The following is a 15681-nucleotide window of genomic DNA, read 5'->3' as shown; positions in this document are numbered from 1 at the left end:
GTCTTTATCTTGGTTTTAGTTTCACGTAGTTCTATAAAAGTATGTAACGACTTTCTGCAACAAAAAATAATATGCGAGCAGGAGACTATTTATTTTCTCATGTAAGTCATATTTATTCGGTATGATTTGTCTTCAAATATGCAGGAACGCACGCCTGCATAAAGAGTATATAAACTAGTAAATGCTGCAAATTAGAAAGAAAAAGCATGTGATAGGAGGAAAGCGTTGAACTAAACAGAAATGATTGAGAAATTCACAATGTGGGAGAAATCGAATGCAATTCATTTGGTTTTGAATTTTTGAAATCAGAATGAACTAGTTGGCAGAAATATTTAGGAAAATGATGAAGGGTTTAGATAATGAAGCCGGCAATGAATAACATAATGCTATTGAATAAGATGATAAATAAATGGGAATTTGGAAGAGTTGTTTGGAATCGTTGCAAATGATATGGGTTGAGGAAAAAAATACTAGTAATATCTTAATTCTCTCGTATAAAACAGAATCGATACTTTCTTCTCTGAAAATGACACTTCATACTGCGTCAAAAGCCAAAGTCTATGAAGTATTCATTGTTCACTTGATGAAGCAAATGAAGAAGTCTTACAACTTGAAAGTGGCTGAAAAGCAAATCGAGAAGGCAAAATGAAGTGTTTAAAAAAATAGAAAAAATAAATAAAATCGGAATATATTTTAGTTTTGTCAGCAGTGACCAATCATCCATTGTAAAAGAGAACGACTTAAAAAATTGTGCGAGGCTAACATTTGCGGCCATTGTAGGCTTTTTAAAATGCTAGTGTGTCCATAATTATTTCCCCTGAACTGAAAATAATCATGTCACAGAGATTAGTCATATTTGGGAGTTGGGACTAATAATGAGCAAGAAATTCTTGGAAATATCGTTTACCTTTCACGTTCGAAAACGGTTTTATTTGGGTTTTCAAGTTGTTTTGTTCAAGCTCAAGCTTCCCTTTGAGTCAGTATCCTACTTGAATTTGGAATTTATACCGTGATACCACCAAAAGAACTATAGCAAATAACCGAAAACAAATCTCACTGCACACCAAATCTATTATCACACACTAATAATAATAATAAGCTTCACAAAATACACATAATTTTGTTGTATATAGTAGCTCTAGCTAAAGTACAATATTAGAAATTGTTTCGTTTTTCTTTAATCTGTAGAGAACACCATGTCACCACACTATATTGATCTGCCTTAACACTTGTATTTAGAATCTTTTATAATGTTAACTCACATAACTCAGTAGTATCCCTTACTTATTAATCAAGAAGCATTTTTAAAAATAAACCTTGCTTTGGTAGATTAATAACAATTATGCTATTATTGCTGAAGTGGCGAGCTCACAGCCTTCCTCACCTAACTAAATTAATTAACCTTTAATTACTAGGATATTTACAACTAATGCCATTGGTACTACATCTATTATACATTTTTTCTTAACGTAAAAGACAATACACAGTTTAAATAAAATGACAATAAAATTTATTGGATATTACACTACCCGGTTCTAAATATAACAATTACCGGTTGATACTCCTTAACCTTTCTTAACCGGTTATTGCCAGCAAAACTTTCTATAGAATAATTCTGCTTGAGACGTTTTACACTTTAAACCCACTGAAAAACTTGACTTCTTCATCGTCTCCTACAGAATAAACAAAACGTAACTGGATCATATAAACTGGACAAATGATAAAAAATATTTTCCTGCACAACCTGATTGCTATTAACTAATTTGAGGTCCTACCTGATCTGCTAAAGAGTTTATTTCGTTCTAAAACATATTTTCACGAACAATATCAAGCAGAAGGACATTATATAGTAATTACGTTTGTAGATGATAATATATCCTTATGATCATGGCAATTAGGCCATTATATCAAGATAAACTATTAATTTATCCGTACCAAAGACACTTATTCCATTGTACAAGCATGTTGTGACGTACAAAACTCACGAATTCAACTTTGTAAGTTATTGTGTTAAAATTTTATATATTATTTTTATTTTATATGTAATATTATCAATGAATCAGATAATTTTTTAATAAATTCTAGATTATTATATTCAGTTTTAAGTTTTAGTTAACTTATAAGTTGGATATAAGGTAATAATATATATTTTTAATATTTTATATATGAATAAAAATTAGCATTTATCTTTAAATTTTGGTGTATTTGAACTTATTTATTACTGTATAAGTAATTGTTCAATAGTTTTGTTAAAAGAATTTGTCATGTAAGATACATTATATAATGTCTGCAAATATTAAATATAAACATAAGTATAGCATAGAATCGAGAGAATATTCTACTTGACATTAAAATAGCGAAGAATTTCACAAAAACTATTAAACAACGCTGCGAAGATTGGAACCATTAGAAATAGTATTCTCTTTAGAGTATTATGATCTTCAAATAGACTATTAGATGTTGTATTGCTTCTATCTTCAAAATATCATTCGAGGAGTTGAGGATATTCTTTCCGTAGTGTGAACTCTCAGACTAAACACCAGAAGGAAATCTTCTTCATCTGGAAAGCCAAATCATAATCTCAAAAAATACAATGTTACATGGTTACCAGAAATGGAAAACTAAATCAGCATAAAAGATAGCGCAGTTGATGGCATGAGAAGAAGAAGGACAAGAGAGACTAAGAAAGATCCAGAAGCTGAGGCGTTAAAAGTTAGAAGAAACCTCTGATATAGGTCCGTGATCTCACATGACTTGGCTGATCAAGATGTCCTCGATTGGGGACCTGAATATAAATAGATGGGTGACTCTCCCCTGAACATGAGTCAAGTACCCTTCATACAATGCAAGTAGTTCTAAGAACAACAATAAACAGTTCTGGGAAATCTTAAAAGTTGCAAGTATAAAATCAAACTTAACAGCTGACTTCATACTCATCCACCATGAAATTAAAAAAAAAGATAAGAAAGTTATGTTTCATTCGATATATGAGCCTTAGCTCAGGTATGATGTTCACCTTAAAGTATATTCTCTCTATGTCACTCAATTGCCAACAATGGGTGTTAGAATGCGACGTTGCTATGAAATTATGTCACATATACTGTCGGTTTTATGCTTGTCTTCAACCTGCATAATGAAAGAAAAACACTTGAAAGACAATCAGTTAAGAAACAGAGCCCGAGCTGAAGGTAATTACTAAGAACATTGAAGTGACATGTTGACACCTTTATATTTTTCTTTTTTCTTGGCATTTTCCCACATCTGAAACTGTAAGCGGCTTCAATGGCGTTTTTCCTTACCATATCATGTAAAGCTAACCTCTCTCTCTCTCTGATAATACACAAAACCAATACAAAGTAAAGCTCAAGAGGACAAATATAACCAAACGGTACTGCCTGAGGCAAATGCAGACCTTATTATGTCCCAAGTTGAGAAGGTTTGTATCGAAATAAATAGCAAAGCTTCCAAAAATATTGATGAAAGCTCGGACGACACAATCTCCCAGGATTAAAGAACGGAGACAACGATCATCTAAAGCTGCAAACTTGGTGCAATCACAACTCAGGCTCTCATGTGATCTTAAATCCTTTGAAATCTGCAAGAAAAGAACCCATTTAAGCGTATAACCAAACATGGGCTACGTGATGTTAATTGCAAGAGATACAAACAAAAACACAAGCTTGCAGCTTCAGTTAGATAATAAAGAGAAAACTGTCCATAAAAATTCATCTGGGTATCTTCAATCGTTAAATCTATCAAAACAGAGATTGAATAGCAAAGAATTGAAGAGGCAAAAAAAACCTGAGAGGAGACGATGGAGAGTTACAGATCCTGAATGATTCTAAACAGCAAAGCAGGGTAGACGTCTTCTTCTAACACCAAGAAAATTGGTGTTGAGTAAAGGAAGAATAAAAATTGGATCTTTTTCCCCACTTTCCTTCCATATCCAGACAATCCTCCGCCTCCGAAGTCGACGTCGTAGTCAACAAATCCTCTCAGATTCGCCGTCGTAGAATTGAAGACCACAGAGTAGGGCTACTTGAATGCAAGCTGGTTCATCGTTGCTGAACGAAGGAGGAGCTGAGACGACAGAGCTGGTTCATCGTTGCTGCAACACAGTAAGATCTCTGTTATTGGGCCAGTATTTGTGAAACTGATAACAAAGCCCGTATAACCCACAAGAACTAACTCGTGAATTCATTTTACTTACGCCACGTGTCACGTTTTAGAGATAGGAGAGGTGAGGTGGCTCAATGTGGAGAGTTTCTCCTCAACTTTATTAGTATAGATATAGGAGATATCGTGATGCACAATAAAACTTAAACAAAATTGGCGCTCCCGAAATTTAAGTTGCAATAATTCCAAAAATAGTGTCGTTGGTTTATATATCCTCTATATATTAATTGAGAATCATTTAAAAAATAGTAACCTTATATTTTGTAATATTTACAAATTAAGCTTACTGATGTGGCGCTTAATTAGAACACAATTTCGCTGAGGTGGCATGATCAGAATCAATTGGAAAATTAGTTAGTCCAATGTCAATTTGTTAGGGAAATTATATTAGACGTAAACTTTGTTATATGATTAACAACTTATAAACGAAGTCTAAAAAATATAATAACAAAGAAGCGTAATACGTTTCTGAGAGGCCGTTGCGGCCGCGGAGAAGGAGTGGTGTGAATCAGGGAGGCGATGTGGTGGGCAGAGAGAAGGACAGTTGAAGAAATAGAGCGGAGGAGCAGTTGGTGAAGGAGATGGAGGTGACGAGACGGAATTAATTGGGAGCCGGCGTCGCAGGTTATGACAGTGGTGGGGGTTTGAAGGAGGGACGGTGGTCGCAGGGGTTTTGACGGTATTGAGAGGTTCGAGGGCTTTGACATGTTGTTGCATGTGGGTCTAATGGAGGTGCGAGGAGTGGGAGAGGTGCGTAGAAAGGGAGAAATGGTTGGAGAAGGATTTGGGGAGAGGGAAGGAATGGGATTGCTAATCACTTGGTAAGTCTTTTTTTTCGATCTAAGAATCAAGATCTTTCATGCTTTTCAATATATGTTCAAGCTGTTGAAACGTATCTGCAGACTTACCGTCTTATGTATATGTGATGATAAATGTCTGATGCAAATTATTATTATTGGATGACAATTAGTCTTATTTTTTGTGGGTTCATTACATCTTTTATTTTTATGGTGATTTGAAATACCTGTTTGGACTACTGGCCTTAAGGAATTTGTTTTGTCTCTTAGGAAAATCACTTGATGTGCTATGATAGTTCTGATGTTTTTGTTCAGCACTAAAAGTCCAGACTTTGAGATGAGATACTTTTTTAGTTTCAGATGTTATATTTATATTTAGGCCAATATAGTGATTGCAGAGCTTCTAATCTTCCTCTGTCTTCAATTTTTCTGAAGGTCATAAATACACATCTTCTCGGTCCAGTGCTGGGATGTTTGAAAATGACTACTATAGACCATCAGCATTACTTGGAGACTGGTGATATACCAGGAGTTGCAGGGATGATAGATTCCTTTTAATATGTGGACTGGAGGTGCAGTACGTGGGAGATGAGCAACAAATCTTCTAGAGCTTTTGAGAGGCCGTGTGGTTTTAGAAATGGTCGGACCATCGGAGGTCGTTTGAGGAAAGGCCACCACCTGCTTCAGATACTAATACTACTGTGATGAACTCTTGGGAACCAGCTAGGAATGTTAAATGAAAGTATTTATATAATTAGTTACATAAAATTGAGTAATTTCATTTTATTTCTATATATTACATTTTCAAGTAACAAATATCTAAATCAAAATAATTCGAAGTATACCATGATTCATAGGATGAGTGTTCAATCTGGTAAAACCGAACCAATTAGAATCGAACCGAGCAGAAATAGAGAAAGTTATTTGGATTTGGTAAATACTGAATAATACCGAATGAATGAATAATACCGAATGAATGTCATTTTTAAGAAACTGTGATATATAGATATGGTTTGGTATATAAACCCATCAAACCGAATAAACTGATCAATTCAAATTCAATAGTATAATTATATGTAAACTATATAAGATAATTGGGAATAAATACATAATTTATTTTATTGTATGATTTTCATATTTAAAATGTTTATTTTAGTAATTTAATATTTTATTTTAAGTTCAAAGTTATGTTTCATTTTTATCTAATTAAATAAAACATAATTTTTTTACCTTTTTGTTGACAAATATATGTGCTAATGTTTAGTTATTTATAATATTATGGATTAATAATTTTTGTTATTATTTCTAACCTATAAAATATTATAATTATTAACTTAATATGCTTACTAATTATTTTAAATAGTAAAATATAAATAAGGCTATCTAAAAACCAAAATATATGTATGTTATATAAAAGCCGATATTTAATCATATAAAGTAAAATTCATAAAATATTTTAAAAGATAGATAAATTTATGTTTTTTTTGGTATAAAACTAAATAAACCGAAAACTGAGCGTATGTAAACCGAGCGTATGTAAACCGAGCCAAACGAAAGTAAATTTGAGGTAGCTATTTTTTATAAACCGAAATACCGAAAACCAAAAAAACTGAACCGAAATCAAACCGATATCCGAATTGAATACCCCCACTTAATAAATTTAAATTTTAACATGGGCCAAGCCTAACCATATATTTTTTTTAACACTGAAGTTCTTTATTAATTTAAAAGTCCAAAGAGGACAAAGTTGAGGGAGAAACAAAGAAATAAAAGCTGAAAAATACAAGTACCATTAGTACCACATCACTCTTAATAGAAGAGAAATAGAGAATGGAAGCAACTTAGAGCCCCCTGAGGACGGAGGAGGAGGGAGTTTAATCTCCTGCTTCTTGCTGAATAAGCTGATCAAGCCACAAAGGACTACCAGAACCAACATACGATTGTGAACGAGCCCATGTGACCACACTTTCTGCAATGGCTTGTGCTACACTGTTTTTCTGATCAGAGACATAGCATATAGACCATTCTTCAAAGCAGTGCAAGAGAACTAGGATTTGTTGGATCAGGGGTAAGAGGTCCATATAGTGATAAGGGTTCAAAAGGGACTGTCTCACTCTATCGAAGAAGCTTCAAATATGACTTTCTTCTGCTTCAAGCTACTCATCGCTTCTGCCTATAAACGAGAGTCGGCCTAACCATATATCTATGAACCCATTTTAATATCTATAGAACTCAACCAATTCCGCTCCATATATGAAAAATTGAGTTGTGTATCCCAGTTCAGACAGTTAGGTCTAAAAACAACATAATTCTTTGTTTTAGACTTTTGAATTTCATTTTATCCGTATAATGTCGTCCCGCGCAAGGCGCGGGTCTCTACCTAGTATGTTTAGTAAAAACTAGCGATTAATACGTTGGATTACTCATGTATCCTTTACTCAAAATACACTGTTTAGGCCTAACTATGTTGAAAGCAATTTAATTTGCAAATCTGATATGAGAATTTTTTTTTAGAAAAGAAGAAAATAAAAATAAATGGATCATTCATTATCTACTTTTGGGACGCCACGTCACACGTTTATCCATATTGGTACGGATTTTAATGATATCTCTCAGAAGAGCCCTTAAAATGGCATTCCTCGTAATTAAACCCTAACTCCAGGGTTAATAAGCTTCTCCTCTTCCTCCTCCCTCCATTTTTCTTCACGTCTGCTTCTCTCTCTCTCTCTCTCTCTCTCTTGCTTTCAGATGGGGAATGCGAACGGCAAAGAAGACGACGCCGTCTCTGGCGTGGAGGCAGATGCCACATCATCTTCAACGGCGAGATCTAACGGCGGGGATCCTTCAGTCCATAGTCGTCAACGTCGTCCTCCTTCCACAGACTCTATGAGCAGTTCTCCTCCCGGAAGCCCCGCTCGATCTCCTTCTCCTTTCCTATTCGCTCCTCAGGTTTACTTACGTTCCCTCTCTCTCTCTCTACATAGTCTGTGTTGATCGTTGAATTTGATGCTTGGTTTGGTATGATCCGCTCGAAACATTGTTGAACTATCGTTGAAGGTGAAATAGAGTTTACTCGTAGAATAAGAGAAAGCTGACTTGACTTTTTCGTATGTTTCACTCACTGAGAGGTTTATCTTCATTAGATTTGCCTAAGGATCCAAACAACTAATTTTTCCAGATATTTATGAGTGAACGAACTCATTTCGTATAGCGGAATTGCACTTGATTTGTTTTTGTATGCTGCTTCTTGAGAAAATTTTATATAACCTTGCTTTTCTAAGGCTTGGCGTGTAAAGAGTTAGGGACTGTGTGCTAGATAATCTTCTTTTTGTCATATTTGTTCTGCAATCCTAAGATAATGTATTATTATTATCCTGAGATGTTAATTCGGTTTCGTAGCTGTTTTCTTAAATATATTTTTATCCTCCAGCTACTGCTTGCCCCTGGTCACTGACACACACTCCTTGTATGATAGACTAGTTGATGTCTTTGTGTAATTTAATCTTTGCTATCATTGTGACGAGGGCAAGCATGAGATACTTGGCATTTGTTTGAGTGATAAGAAGGAATCGGACTTTACTCGGCTTAATCTTTTGGTTCTCGAGAAGTCAAAAAAAACTCTGGTAGATGAGAAGTTAGGAAGTTATTTTCCTTCGTTTTAGCAGAGGAGAGCTTAGTTTACCTTGTTGATAGGCCTTCTTTTGTTGAGTTACAACCTAGTGAATCATGCTAGAGAAACAGCTTTACAGAACCTCTTATTTGGTGTTTTGTTTATGCCATGCCTAGTGTGGAGAAGTTTATACTAATTAAATAGGATGTTAGTTCTTGTTGCTCTATGTTTCAATGCTGATTCTGTATTTTCTTGCTGCTTTATGGTCATTACTAGTTGCTGATGCTCTTGTGTTGATTTGTAACTGTGAACTGTGAAATGTGATGACCCATCGTGAGTCTTCTGTGTAGTGTTTCTTTGATTTCATTTTGATTGGGTAGACAAGTTGTTCGTTTCTGAGCCTTTGAACTGAAAACACACAGATCTTGAATTAACTTGAGAGAATTGATTGGCTTATCATGGTTTGGTAGGGACAGTAAGATATCTTTTGCTAGTAAAGGTTTGTCTATATTACAGTAATTTCTCATTCTATTGTTTGCTACGTTCATTATTCCGCTCCTTTTCTTTTCAGCTCTCATTGTTATGTCATCTTACATCTAACGCCATTGGCTCAACTATGCGTCACTTCTTCCATTGTTTAGGCTTAACATGTGTACATAATGGCTGCATTTCGTGTCAGATGGTACTACATTCGCAAATTCTTCTCGCACTTGGTTTCAAAAATCTCACCTCTCAGTTTTTGTTTGTTTGTGTGCATGTATCAGGTTCCAGTGGCTCCGTTGCAGAGGGCAAACGCCCCTCCTTCGCCTAACAAGATCCAATGGAACCAATCTCAAAGAGTTTTTGATCATCTCGAAGAGCCAGGAATCCCTATTATCATTACATGGAACCAGGGAGGTAATGATGTGGCAGTGGAAGGATCATGGGACAGTTGGAGATCAAGGTAGAAATTGATTTGTTTCTCTGGAACTTTCTCTCGAGCATTCCATAAAATAGGTATGTGTACATGCTAAACATATAGATATTTTTGAAATTCCACAGGAAGAAGCTGCAGAAATCTGGAAAAGACCACTCAATTCTCTTGGTCCTTCCATCTGGAATATACCACTACAAGGTGATCGTCGATGGTGAATGCAAACACATCCCAGATTTGCCCTTTGTATCAGACGAAATGGGGAATGTCTGTAACATTCTCGATGTTCATGTAAGTAATTTCCTCACCCTCTTGTTCATGGTAAAACTATTAGTCATTCTGCACGTGTAATACAATAGTTTATTACGCAGAACTTTGTGCCGGAAAACCCAGAAAGCATAGTGGAGTTTGAGGCGCCACCGTCACCTGATCATAGCTACGGCCAAGCCCTCCCAACCGCAGAAGATTACACAAAAGATCCACTCGCGGTGCCACCTCAGCTGCATCTAACACTTCTTGGCAAAAGTGAAGAAACAGCCGTGGCCAAAAAGCCACAGCATGTGGTGCTAAACCATGTGTTCATAGAGCAAGGATGGACTCCTCAATCCATTGTAGCTTTGGGATTAACACACAGGTTCGAGTCTAAGTACATAACTGTTGTCCTCTACAAACCCCTCACACGGTAAACTGAAATGACGAAATCAAATGCCACGTTGTCTTCTTGTTCTTCTCTCTTCATCTCTCAAAAATTGTGTGAGAACTTTGTTCATAGTGAGTGAGTGGCCCAACAGTTACCCGAGTTTTATCAACCTTCTTCTTGCCTTGTTTGGGTGGCTTTATGTACAACAAAGCTTCTCAGTTCTCATTGTAACAAAGAAAAGACTGTGAAATGCATTCCCCAATAAGACGTTATTATAAGCTTATCGGCTAGCAACCAGACACGCATATAGTTCGTGTTTCCTTTAAGAAAAAGAGACAAGAGTCGGGTTAAGGAAAATAGTTTTTTTAATCAGTAAAATAGAAAATCATTTTCTGTGACAAGAAAAATAACTAACCACCAATCAGCAAAGAAAGTGCTACTATTATAGTCGTTCACCATTAATCCACGTCATCGCATTTTGGTTTGTATCTATTGTAAATTGAGATTTTGGATAAGAGAAAGATAAAGAAAAAGAAAAAAGAGAGAGCGTGTGATAAAGTGAGCCACACGATGGAGTATGGAGGAAGAAGAAGGCATTGGCCGAGTAATTGAGACCGATCAATCAAGTTGCAGAAGCGATGAGAGTCTGTTCTCCACGCGACTCTCGAGCTTCTTTGTTCTGCATTGCCCCCACACACACCATCTCTCTTTCACACAAACACAACCGAACTCTGCTCCATTGATTTTTGAATCCTCCTGCAAAGCTTTGAGTTCTAGAAAGGCTGCATGCGATTTCAACTCTAGCTGCTTCCTTTTTATCTGGAGACACTCCAGCCAATTCGCAGGTGTGTTTCCATGTTCTGAAATGATTCGGTAAAGCTGGAGGGTTTGATCACCTGTTCACGCGTTTACCATTTGTATAAAGTGTAGATAATCTAATATTTATGATGATTTATCTTGTAATTAACTCTAGAATCTCACTTTTAGTTAATTGTATACACATATGCTTACGAGTATTGGTTAGTGGAGAATTTGGATGTCCTATAGTTGCATTTAATTTTTGTGAACTGAGAAAAGATACACTCCGAGACTGTTATGTTGGATTCTATAGAGATGACCAGATACATTTTCCTGTAACAGCTTGTGAAGATCATTGAACTCTTGAATGATGAGTGATCCAAAAGTCAAGCGTTGGGTTGGTAAATATGAGGTTGGCAAAACGATTGTCCAAGGCACTTTTGCTAAAGTGAGGTATGCTAAGGATATTGAGACAGGAGAATCCGTTGCTCTCAAAATCATTGATAAAGACAAGCTTCTCAAAACTAAGATGTCTGAACAGGTAAGCAATCACTTTCCTAATTAGCATCCCGTTTTTTTTCATGCCTCCTCTCTTGTACATTACTTGGAAGTAAAACAAGTGAGATTCACCTATAGATCCGTCCTTAATCCAGAAGTGTTATGTGCTTCATTCGAATTTGCTTTTTACAGATAAAGAAAGAAATTTGTACAATGATGCTGATAAATCATCCAAATGCAGTGCAGCTGTATGAGGTCCATCTCCACACCCCCTAGTTTTCTCTACCTGTCTCTCTTTGGAGTCGAAGCAAATCTTTTAAAAAGTTTGATATCATTCTAGGTTCTGGCGAGCAAGACGAAGATATATATTGTCCTAGAGTTCATCAGTGGTGGAAGGCTTTTTGACAAAATTGTGAGTTTTCTTTCTCCCTCCAAATGAAAGCCTGAACTTTTATACTTTGGTGTTTGTATCATGCATCAAATGGCTCATGCTCCTCCTGTATTTTCACATATGAAGATAATATTATTTTTGGTTTTTAAGCAATGCATTAAATTTAAACTTGTGAAGAAAAATGATGGACGCATGGAAGAAGAGGAAGCACGTAGATATTTCCAGCAGCTTATCAATGCAGTTCATTACTGCCATAGCAGGGGACTGTACCACAGAGACTTAAAAGTACAGTAATGTTTTCGTACCTCTTGGGACCAAGTTTGCTAGTGTTGGTTTCTTTTAAGTGCAGCTAATTGACATGCCTAAGTTTTCTTGTTTCTCTCAATGCAGCCGGAAAACTTGCTTCTTGATGCTCATGGAAATCTGAAAGTCTCTGGTTTTGGATTCAGTGCTTTGTCCCAACAAGTCATGGTAGGTAACTACTAAATTTGATTCTATTACCATCATTTTATTTGCCAGAGTTTTTCCTTGTCTTATTCTAATGAATTGTCTAAAGTTCAGTAATGATGTTTCCATTGATTATATTGATATATATAATAAGATCTGTAACACTGATTCTTAGCTTATTGGAATTACTTGGTTTTGGCAGGGGGATGCTCTTCTTCACACAGCATGCGGACCTCCAAACTATGCTGCTCCTGAGGTATGCTTAGTCATACGGCTTCTCATGCGCTTTTTGCACCATGTTTTTAAAAGTTTGCTTGTTGCTCTCGTCCCAAGGTTCTTAATGGACATGGCTACGACCAGGCAACCGCAGACTTGTGGTCCTGTGGAGTGATACTCTTTGTACTACTTGCTGGGTACTCGCCGTTCGAGGATTCTGATCTCAAGACGCTAAACAAAATGGTAAGAAGTTTTGTAATGTATTTACAGGATTCTTCCTCTACCATTATCTGTTGAACTTTTGTTGTTTTCAGATCTCATCTGCTGAATTCAGTTGTCCTTCCTGGCTGTCTTCTGGTGCTAAGAACTTGATAGTCCGAATCTTGGATCCAAATCCGATGACTGTAAGATATTTCGGTTTACCATTGCTTTCAAGATTTAGGCATCTCAACTTGCTATTTTTTCCTCTCTAAGATTATTAGGCAGGGTAGGGGTTACCGGGAATCTGTTAGAAATGTTATGCCTAAACGCTAATGGAAAACTTGAGAAATCATTCAACATGTACAGTGGCAGTTTATTATTCTGTTTCGGAAAATTTATTCGTTATGGACACTTAAAATGCCGCAAGTAATCTTGTGGACAGACTAGAACCCTTTCAATGTTTCCCTTCTTGCTGGTTCTGCCTGAAATGAGCTACTCCCTAGTAGATATATCATTATCTAAAATGTTCAGAAGTGTATGGTCCTCCTGCAATGGTTAATCCAATTATTATGTGCATCTTACTAAGCGGATTCTTGACATATGTCTTGCATGTAGAACTTGATCATTCAAAACATCTGGGGGTAAAATAACACCACTTGTCCTTGATTTCAGTGGTGGAACTAATTGACTGTGTTAACATGTCAGCGTATCACAATTCCAGAGATCTTAGACGATGCCTGGTTCAAGAAAGATTACAAGCCAGCCGTGTTTGAAGAGAAGAAAGAAGCAAATTTGTCTGATGTGGAAGCTGTTTTTAAAGATTCCGAAGTGAGTCATTCATCCATCTGATTATATGTAGAATGATTTGAGTTGAAGGGTTTAATCATCTGATCTGAACATAGTCACCTAGATTCTAGACTTGTTTTGCTAAAAATAAAAAGATTCTAGACTTGTTTATGTTTAGAAGTGCTCTTCCACTTACAGAGTGGTCCTGTTGGATTGTAGAAAATCAGATTCAAGTAATCCTAAAAATCTAGATCCAATTAGAAATGTAGATCATATTATGAAGAGAGGTTTGAGATAACGTATCCTTTTCTTTCACAGGCTGTGACAGTGCAATTGAGATCATATCCTTGTGTGATATGTTCAAGCGGTACAACTTGTGGCGATGTTCGTTCAAGGACCAAGCTGATGAACGGCTTGATAGAACGAGGGAGACCACAAGAAGCCCATTCCATTTTCAACACACTTATCGAAGAAGGCCACAAGCCAAGCATCATCACATACACCACACTCGTAACCGCCTTGACCCGCCAAAAGCATTTCCACTCTCTCCTCTCCCTCATCTCCAAAGTCGAGAAGAACGGCCTCAAACCGGACACCATCCTCTTCAACGCCATCATCAACGCCTCTTCCGAGTCCGGAAACCTCGACCAAGCGATGAAGGTCTTCGAAAAAATGAAGGAGAGTGGATGTAAACCCACAGCGAGTACGTTCAACACTCTCATCAAAGGATACGGCAAAATCGGTAAGCTGGAGGAATCGTCAAGACTCCTGGAGATGATGTTAAAGGACGAGATGCTCCAACCGAATGACAGAACATGTAACATACTCGTTCAGGCTTGGTGCAACCAGAGGAGGATTGAAGAAGCGTGGAGCATTGTGTACAAAATGCAATCTTATGGGGTGAAGCCTGATGTTGTCACGTTTAACACTTTGGCAAGAGCCTATGCGAGGATCGGTTCAACGTGCACAGCTGAGGATATGATCATACCGAGGATGTTACACAGCAAAGTTAAACCGAATGTACGTACCTGCGGCACCATTATGAACGGCTACTGTGAAGAAGGCAAGATGGAAGAAGCGTTGAGGTTTTTCTATAGAATGAAAGAACTTGGAGTTCATCCGAATCTCTTCGTTTTCAACTCTCTAGTCAAAGGCTTCCTCGCCAGCAACGACATGGAAGGAGTTGGGGAGGTGGTAAACCTGATGGAAGAGTTCGGAGTGAGACCTGACGTGGTTACATTCAGCACGCTAATGAACGCGTGGAGCTCTGTAGGAGATATGAAAAGATGCGAAGAGATCTACGGAGACATGTTGGAAGGAGGGATAGATCCTGACATACATGCGTTCAGCATCCTCGCCAAAGGGTACACTCGAGCCAGAGAGCCGGAGAAGGCAGAGCAAGTCTTGAATCAGATGAAGAAGTTCGGTGTTAGGCCAAACGTTGTGATCTACACGACGATCATAAGCGGCTGGTGCAGCGCGGGCGAGATGAAGAAAGCGATGCAGGTGTATAACAAAATGTGTGGAACGGTTGGTTTGTCTCCTAACTTGACTACTTACGAGACGCTCATGTGGGGGTTTGGGGAAGCGAAGCAGCCGTGGAAGGCGGAAGAGCTTTTGAAAGATATGGAGAAGAAGAATGTTGTTCCCACTAGGAAAACTATGCAACTCATAGCTGATGGATGGAAAGCTATTGGTGTTTCAAACAACAGTGACGGTGCCAATACGTTAGGCTCTTCTTACTCAGCTTCCTCCAAACTAAGTATCCCTAATCATATCGTTTCGACGAGAAGTCCTGTGTTCTTGAAGGGAATGCCTGAGAAACCTAAGCTGTGCATCAAGTCCCAGTTTGGTTTGAGGCGGAATGTTCTGGTGGTGTTGTGCAGAGACCAGATTAGGGAAGCTGGGAGGTTTGCAAATCCATGTAGAGTTGTTTGGCTTTAGAGATGAAGCCAAGTTCATGGGTGTGAAAAGCCAACCAAAGGTTGAGGAAGCAAAACAATACATTTTTCTGTACAACAAAACATTTTTGTACATCTTTGTTATAGTTTTTACTCCCTACAGATCCAATTCACTGTTAACTTTCTTCAACCAGCCTATCACTGGTTAATGAAAGACTGTTCTAAGCATAGATGTTCATGTTCGGGTACCCATTTGAGTTTGAGCTGAGTTTTTGGCGGTTTAGACTTCTAAGTTCGAGTCAGGTTC

The 15681-nt window shown here is 37.3% G+C and overlaps 2 protein-coding genes and 1 long non-coding RNA gene across 6 annotated transcripts; all 3 read left to right on the top strand.

Annotated features, from left to right (window-relative positions):
* Window positions 1–4647: 4647 nt before the first annotated feature.
* LOC103845603 lies at window positions 4648–5815 on the top strand. The gene is made up of 2 exons (XR_628556.3): window positions 4648–4997; window positions 5409–5815. It is a non-coding gene; the product is annotated as an uncharacterized LOC103845603 (long non-coding RNA).
* A 1811-nt stretch (window positions 5816–7626) lies between these two features.
* LOC103845602 (SNF1-related protein kinase regulatory subunit beta-1) lies at window positions 7627–10430 on the top strand. 2 transcript variants are annotated; one of them, XM_009122469.3, is made up of 5 exons: window positions 7627–7922; window positions 9155–9265; window positions 9348–9526; window positions 9625–9787; window positions 9868–10430. In XM_009122469.3, exons 1-5 carry the CDS (start codon window positions 7722–7724, stop codon window positions 10180–10182), a joined length of 969 nt encoding a protein of 322 aa, XP_009120717.1. In that variant the 5' UTR covers window positions 7627–7721; the 3' UTR covers window positions 10183–10430. The 2 variants fall into 2 exon arrangements, with proteins under 2 accessions (XP_009120717.1, XP_009120718.1); XM_009122470.3 differs by lacking the exon at window positions 9155–9265 and having other exon boundaries at window positions 7639–7922.
* Window positions 10431–10667: 237 nt separating this feature from the next.
* LOC103845601 (pentatricopeptide repeat-containing protein At5g21222) lies at window positions 10668–15657 on the top strand. 3 transcript variants are annotated; one of them, XM_033282623.1, is made up of 11 exons: window positions 10668–10981; window positions 11277–11475; window positions 11625–11687; window positions 11773–11844; window positions 11974–12108; window positions 12214–12294; window positions 12473–12526; window positions 12604–12729; window positions 12801–12890; window positions 13393–13515; window positions 13792–15657. In XM_033282623.1, the coding sequence occupies exons 2-11, from the start codon at window positions 11302–11304 to the stop codon at window positions 15415–15417; spliced, it is 2544 nt and encodes an 847-aa protein (XP_033138514.1). In that variant the 5' UTR covers window positions 10668–10981; window positions 11277–11301; the 3' UTR covers window positions 15418–15657. The 3 variants fall into 3 exon arrangements, with proteins under 3 accessions (XP_033138514.1, XP_033138513.1, XP_009120716.2); XM_033282622.1 differs by having other exon boundaries at window positions 11944–12108; XM_009122468.3 differs by having other exon boundaries at window positions 10669–10981; window positions 12001–12108.
* The last annotated feature ends 24 nt before the right edge of the window (window positions 15658–15681 follow it).

Source organism: Brassica rapa, chromosome A10 (genome assembly GCF_000309985.2).
Source record: "Brassica rapa cultivar Chiifu-401-42 chromosome A10, CAAS_Brap_v3.01, whole genome shotgun sequence".
Taxonomy (NCBI): domain Eukaryota; kingdom Viridiplantae; phylum Streptophyta; class Magnoliopsida; order Brassicales; family Brassicaceae; genus Brassica; species Brassica rapa.
This window is presented reverse-complemented; position numbering and strand designations above follow the sequence as displayed.

Coding starts and splice junctions, on each gene's coding strand:
- LOC103845602 (XM_009122469.3), top strand. CDS start 7,722: ATGGGGAATGCGAACGGCAAAGAAGACGACGCCGTCTCTGGCGTGGAG. Junction 9,527..9,624: donor TGGGACAGTTGGAGATCAAG/GTAGAAATTGAT, acceptor GAAATTCCACAG/GAAGAAGCTGCAGAAATCTG. Junction 9,788..9,867: donor GTAACATTCTCGATGTTCAT/GTAAGTAATTTC, acceptor TTTATTACGCAG/AACTTTGTGCCGGAAAACCC.
- LOC103845601 (XM_033282622.1), top strand. CDS start 11,302: ATGATGAGTGATCCAAAAGTCAAGCGTTGGGTTGGTAAATATGAGGTT. Junction 12,527..12,603: donor CAAACTATGCTGCTCCTGAG/GTATGCTTAGTC, acceptor TCTCGTCCCAAG/GTTCTTAATGGACATGGCTA. Junction 12,730..12,800: donor TCAAGACGCTAAACAAAATG/GTAAGAAGTTTT, acceptor TGTTGTTTTCAG/ATCTCATCTGCTGAATTCAG.